At 37.6% G+C, this 6,742-nt stretch overlaps 1 protein-coding gene across 1 annotated transcript; it reads left to right on the top strand.

Moving 5' to 3' along the window:
* The first annotated feature begins 765 nt into the window (after nt 1–765).
* On the top strand, nt 766–2,318 carry LOC128510624 (chemokine XC receptor 1-like). Its single transcript, XM_053483043.1, has 2 exons — nt 766–911; nt 1,021–2,318. Exon 2 carries the CDS (start codon nt 1,035–1,037, stop codon nt 2,043–2,045), a length of 1,011 nt encoding a protein of 336 aa, XP_053339018.1. The 5' UTR covers nt 766–911; nt 1,021–1,034; the 3' UTR covers nt 2,046–2,318.
* The last annotated feature ends 4,424 nt before the right edge of the window (nt 2,319–6,742 follow it).

The raw sequence follows: 6,742 nt of genomic DNA, 5'->3' as shown, positions 1-6,742 counted from the left end.
CGCATCACCTGACCGAGGTGCCTGCTGGGAAACTGAGTCAGCCAACAAAAAACTACAAAATAAAACAGTGACCTCTAGTGGCGGACCCTTACACACCTAAAATATCTTTAATTTAGATAAAATTTTAGTTATATATATTGTTGTATACATTAGATTTGCACAATATCATGAGAGATGGAGTGCTGTTGTAATGAATATCAGCAAGATATCACAGCTGTGGTGATAACCCAAACAACAGCATGACCTCGAGTCTGATATAGCTTTTATACAATAGTTCCACAAACACAATTTTTTATCAACAGATTATGTTTTATTTGCTTATTTAACTAGGTATTTTGCTTCACCAACACATATCCTTCTGCAACTGGTGGCACCAACTAACCTTGACTGAGGAGCTGGCGACTGGCAGTTATTATATAATTGTACTGTATACTGGTTCTATGTAGCCAAAAGTTGAGAAGAAACCATGGAGATGTTGGACTTTCCTGTAAACCTAGTACATTTCTCATTATATTTTTACTTATTCTGCTTTAAAATATAAGCTGCTTTACCTTCTGGGTACCAGGGCACTAGGGTGTACAATTACTGTTGGCATTATAGATGTTGAGTGAGCAATTCCTTCTGAAGTCTGATTCCATCCTAAATTAATAGTTATAGAGAATGAGTCAGTGAGTGTGTGAATTAGTGAGTGAGTGTTAGAGTGAGAGCTACCTCATCACACCCAATGCATAAACGGAAGACAGAGGGGAAGTGTGACATTGCGGTCTGCTAAAAAAAAAAAAGTAAAAAAAAACAAAAAACTGTTCTACATCTACTCATTACAGAGAAAAGGAAACAACTTCCCTTCCATGCGGTTTAGGTTACTGATTAACTTGACTTTATTCAGTGAGCAAGGTTAACTCAAGAAATAGGTAAGAATTTCTTTTTAGTTGTTAAATTGCTCTAGTATAGGAACACACGTCCAAGTGTTTTAATGGCAAAAGTTTTTTTTTTAATAATAATGTTTACTTTGATTTTCAGAAAACAGCAGACTGATGGAGTACACAGAGGAATATCTGTATAATTATACAGGGTGTTTTTTTGGACCATACTATGATGGATTCATGGTGGAAGACAAACCCATTGAATTTCCCATAATCCTCAGCATTGTGGTCATCCTCAGTCTCTTTGGTAACATTCTGGTTGTTGTGATCAGTGTGTTCTATATGAGGCATCGATCACAGACCATCATCTTCATACTCAACTTGGCTCTGTCGGATCTGCTGTTTACTGTTGGACTGGTGCTCACGATCTATGAACGTATGTGGTATTTGCCTTTCGGAGATGCACCATGCAAAGTCATATTCTTTGTTTTGAGTGCTGGATTTTACAGCAGCGTCGTGTTTCTGGTGCTCCTGAGCATCCACCGCTACATGGCCGCCATGCATCCTCATGCAAGCTGGAAGAAAGGTTGTTGTTTCACACTTATTCTTATCTGTGCATGGGTGGTGAGCTTCTTGGCATCAGTGCCAGTGACAGTGCACACTGAAACCATGTATTATGAAAGAGGCTGTATGTTCAGAAGCAAAACAACATTAGATGCTATTATACACGAACACAACATTGTTTTTGTGTGTGCCTTTTTGGTGATGAGTTTTTGCTACATCAGGATTCTGCACAACATCTTCAAGTCAACGACAAACCAGCGACACAGAACTGCTGGACTTGCCTTCATTCTGGTATCTGTGTTCTTTATTTGTTGGGCTCCTTTTAACATTATGATTTTTCTGTACACCCTCCCTTATGATCACATTGTGCTTTCTTCTCACTTTTGGTACGCCACGTACATCTGCCATTTTCTGGCTTCCAGCCGTTGCTGTGTCAATCCAGTGATCTATGGTCTTTTGGGTTTAAAATTCCGGGAGACGGTGCGAGAGATTTTGGAAAGACGAGGTGCTTTCAGTTCCTCCCAAGTCACGATGGTAAAACTTCATTCTGAGAGTTGCGTCAGTGTAAATAATCAAGTCCCAGAGCCAGATAAACATAGCTATATCAGAGACCTGTAAATTATGAAATGATGAAAAAAAAATTCCCGCAACTTAAAAGAAGTGCCTACAGCACTAACATCTTGTGTAGTATTCAATTCAGAGTGTAAGGAAACAGAATACAGAATACATGTTAGTGAGTTTCAGATTCTTTTACAAGGTTGATTAAACCAAATCTGACTTGGATTAAATAGAATTTTACTTATGTATTAATAAATCTTGGAAAATGTCATGCTAGGTATTGTACTGCATTGCTTCTGGTCAAATAAACAAAAATATTGATGGAATTAAAAACCTGTGTCTTGATTCCTGATTAAATTTTTTCCCTGTATCAGCATTGTTAAAGTTCCTGTTACGGTTTCAGTGCATCATTAGCAGCATGTACAAGAGGACCTTCACCAAGGGGGATTTAAAAGTAGGAGCCTAACTGGAACGAACGCTTACATGGCTTGTATAAAAATACTGACAATCACCTCTATAAACTACAAAGTGTCCAAAAAAATTCACATCATTTAAAAGATGAATATCTGAGTAACGGCATGTCCTAGTCAAAGAAAATTAAATAGGCTTCATGTTGAAAAATAAAAGATGTATTCATCAAAATTCCAAAAACATGTTTAAACAGATATAGATTTTATCATTGATTTCACAAAGCTATACAAATGTTCAATGTGCGCACCACCTGTTACATGACACACGTCACGTCAGTAGTCCAGCTCCTGCCAAATACGCTGTAGCGTAACATTCTACAGCACCTTAATGATTCTCTGATTAAGTTCCTCTAGGCTTGTAAGAAGAGCGGGGATAAAGACCATGGCCCGGTTTCCCGATAACACACACTCTTAGTGCGCTAAAAATACTCTTAATATATATCTTATACTTATATACCTTATATATCTAAGTGTGTTTCTCCAACTGTCCATTTGGAGTCTTCTTAAATCGCTGCCTCTTACGTCCAACGTTACAAGGCGCTGTCTAAAGTGAAGGTACTGAATTAGCTGACATCGGTTGCTCAGGAATCGATTTTTGACTCCTTTTGCATGACAGCGTTAAGAAAGACGGCACTTTCTATGCAAATTAAACATTGCATTAAATTCTTCCAATAACGTTTATTTTGACATGGGTTAACTTATCAATAGCATGCCATAATAGACAAATATATAAATTAAATCACCAAACTGTCGCTAATATTTTCATGTAACCTGTAGTGGCGGTGAAACGAACGCTGTGCTGCAGCTTTTTGTCAATTAACTATGATTATATACCCGAATTATAGTTAACTGACAAACAGCTGCAGTTACTTATGTGCAACGCATTCTTAATTGCCATTGGTTGAAACCTTCAATAAAAGCAACCTACCTACACTAACCAGAGAGAGGGAGAAGATGGCAGAGAAGAGGCAATGAAAGAAAAGGGCATCAAGCTCTCATCAGGTGAACTAGAAATTTTGCTGGAAGAGGTGCTCACCCACAAGGCAACACTCTTCGCCAGCTTTAAAAACAATGTGTGCAACAGCACTAAAAAAAAGGAACTCAAATCTAGAATGCGAAAAGTTGGTTGTGTTGCATAACATTGAGCAAAAGTTGGTGCTGTTGCATGAGCGTCAGCAGACCGAAACGACCTCGCCGACTGAAACGCCATTCACTGGAGCTGAAGAGAGCCAAGCTGGAGCGGCCAAACAACAGCATGCCCTGGCAGAGGAGCAGTTCAACAGGCCTACAATCTCTGTACCAATCTTGCTGCTATCTGAAGATAAACCAGTTTTTTGTTGTTCATATTTTGATGTTCATTTCCTCACACTTGCTAATCTGGGGTGCGTTTCCCGTACAATGATGTAGCTCTTTGCTTAACCACCGTTGTACGATGCAATGTTGAAGAAAATAACTAACTAGTCACCACTGTTTCCCAACACCATAGTACCTGTGTCGCACTTCCATCGTTAGAACCATGTTGGTTTAATCTGTCGTTCTTCTTCTTCTTCGATACAATGGCGGAGTAGTGCCAAAGGCACATATCGCCCCCTACTGTAAAGTGTTTTTTTTCTCTCTTTGGCTCGCATTCAATGCGCTTTAGCAGGGACATTACGTAGAAGTGGTGTAATAATGTCACAAACGCAACATTCATTATTTGTACAATAAAACATATATAGGCATACATAGTTTAAATGTGCTCTTTTCAGATAAAGTCTATAACTGTTAGTTATATTTCATTTAAACTCATTTTTTATTTGGTATTGATACATAAGTAGAATTAAAATAAAAAGAAATTATGGATTTTGAAAATGCTGGGATTGTGTTATGAACACCTGTTACCTATTTTGCTCAAGATCATTTCCTATATAAGTCCCTTTACATAAAGCCATATTTTAATGAGAGTTGATGTGAAAAAATGACACGAAAACCACAATTTACTAAAAAAGAGCTTGAAGTTCTTTTGGAGGAGGTGAGAAACAATCAAATCTTGCTTTTCTCCAAATTAAAAAAACAAATTCTGACAAAAAAAACATGGAATGAAATCGCACAAAAAATTAATGCTTTTGGAAATGGGTATGAGAGAAGCCCAGAGGAAGTCAGAAACAAGTGGAGGGACTTTGCAAGTGTGACCAAACAAGCAAATCCAGTGGTGGCCTGAAACCGAACCCCTCCAAAAGCTGCTATGTAATTGTAGTTACTGCAATTCTCCACTACATTGCAGTCAAGGAAAATGTCCCGCTTTTTGATGAGGAAGAGGGGGTCTTTCTGGTGCTGCTGTGGATAAGCAAGATGACACTTGTGATGAGGATAATGATGATAATGATGATCCTTCAAACACACATCAAGGCAGAATGCATCCTGTATTTTTTTGTTTAAATGAATCTCGAATGAACTTTATATATATATATATATATATATATATATATATATATATATATACTTTTTTAAATTAATTTTTTAACCTATGAATAGTCCATATTCTACCTCTGAGAGCACAACACAAAACCACATGCTTATTTATACCATTGTTGTTGATTTATTGGGTCCATTATTAAATATATATCCAGTAATATTTTAAATAGGCTTACACTATGGTAGTGTATAAATTTTACATTTTCTTATTGCTTAACACTTTGTGCACTGTACATGTTGAATACGTGAACAGTACAGATAACATTTATTATAAGTGAAAACCTCTAACATACTACTACAAATATTGTTATGAGAAATTTCTCTTTGGGTATGTTTTAACAAAGATACTCACTTGAAAACTCACCTTTTCTTCGCACAAACGAAACCAAGCCTGTGTTCCAATCGGCATAAATAATGCTTTCATATGGCACTTCGAAGGGAGAATAATTAGAAAAAGAATATATTGTTTCAAAGTGAATTTGTAATCAAAATAACCGAAAAATTAATAACCTAATATCTGAGCACCAAAACATTAAGTTTTCCAAATTGATCAAAGTGGCTGGAAAAAATTTAAGAAACTAATAGGGTGTAGGGTCGTGAACTGTAAATAGAACACACCCAGCCGCGGCAGGGAACTATGCTTCTAACCACAGGTCGAAGGCTGTCCAAACACGTAAGTTTGCAATGCTGTTTGCGAATGTTCGTTTGAACTATGGTTTCGAGAAACACAGAATTGTTGAACTATGTTGGTAATGACGGAACTTGCGACTATAGTTGGCTAACGATGCTTTTGGGAAAGCCCCCCTGATGGTCTGTTTTTGTTTCTTTCATAGATGCTGAGCAACAGTCACACCAGTGACCGTGCGTGTGGTGTGGGGTGTGTGGTCTGGGTAAATATTTTTTGTATGTCATTTGTAGTGTATGCACCTATTTCTAAGTTTTTTTTATGTTGCTGCTAATAAAAAAGTGTCAAGGAAGATCCAAACTCCCTAGTCTCAAGTGTGTGTCTTTTTTAAGACTAAGTAATCGTGTGCCACAACATCATTTGTCAGCCTTCATGAGCCTGGAGAAAAACTGATTCCCTATTGCAGTAGGAAACCTACGTGTAAAAGGTTGCTCTATTTATTTACAAGGCAATTAAAAAATGTTTATCTAAGTGGATGGTTATTTTTAAAGACTCATTTGTAGTAGCAGAGTGTGAGATGAAGATCATGAACGTTTTAAATAAGGTTTGCTGTGCTTGAGGCAGAGCAGCAGCGAGAGAAGCTGTCTTCCAATCTTATGACCCGAGTTCACTAGTCATTGGATAAATCAAAATTAATCAGCAATACGACATTTTAGCTTGGACATCCAGTTACCTTTTAACATAGATATTCTAATGTGTAGGCCTATACAACTTTAGGAGAAGCATGTCAGTGGTTGGGGTTGTATAGCGCACTTATGGAATGAATACGATGAGATGACAGAGTAAAGGTTTTAAGCATTACATCACACCGAAAAATGAATGGATGTGGGGTTTAAAACTCCCAAGTTTATTTTCCTATTTAACTAAATCAAATTTCATCATAAAATAAGATGTGTCAAAAAAAAAGTCCATCCAGTCATGGATTATGGCTAATAAGAAATAAAACATATTTTAAGCAAAAACATTCTCAATCAACTGCTGCCTTGCCTCAACCCCGCCAGCATGCTGTGCAGCCCTCTGTGAAGGATTGAAGACCTCAACGCCCACCTCTGCATCTTTCTCCTCATTCGCCTCCTCCTCCCCCTCTGATAAAGATGTGTTTCCACGCAGAGCCATGTTATGGAGCATGGCTGTTGCCACCGTAACTG

The sequence above is a fragment of the Clarias gariepinus genome, chromosome 22 (assembly GCF_024256425.1).
Source record: "Clarias gariepinus isolate MV-2021 ecotype Netherlands chromosome 22, CGAR_prim_01v2, whole genome shotgun sequence".
In the NCBI taxonomy this organism is placed as follows: Eukaryota; Metazoa; Chordata; class Actinopteri; order Siluriformes; family Clariidae; genus Clarias; species Clarias gariepinus.
The sequence above is the reverse complement of the archived record's forward strand: the minus strand, read 5'-3'. Positions and strand labels throughout refer to the sequence as shown.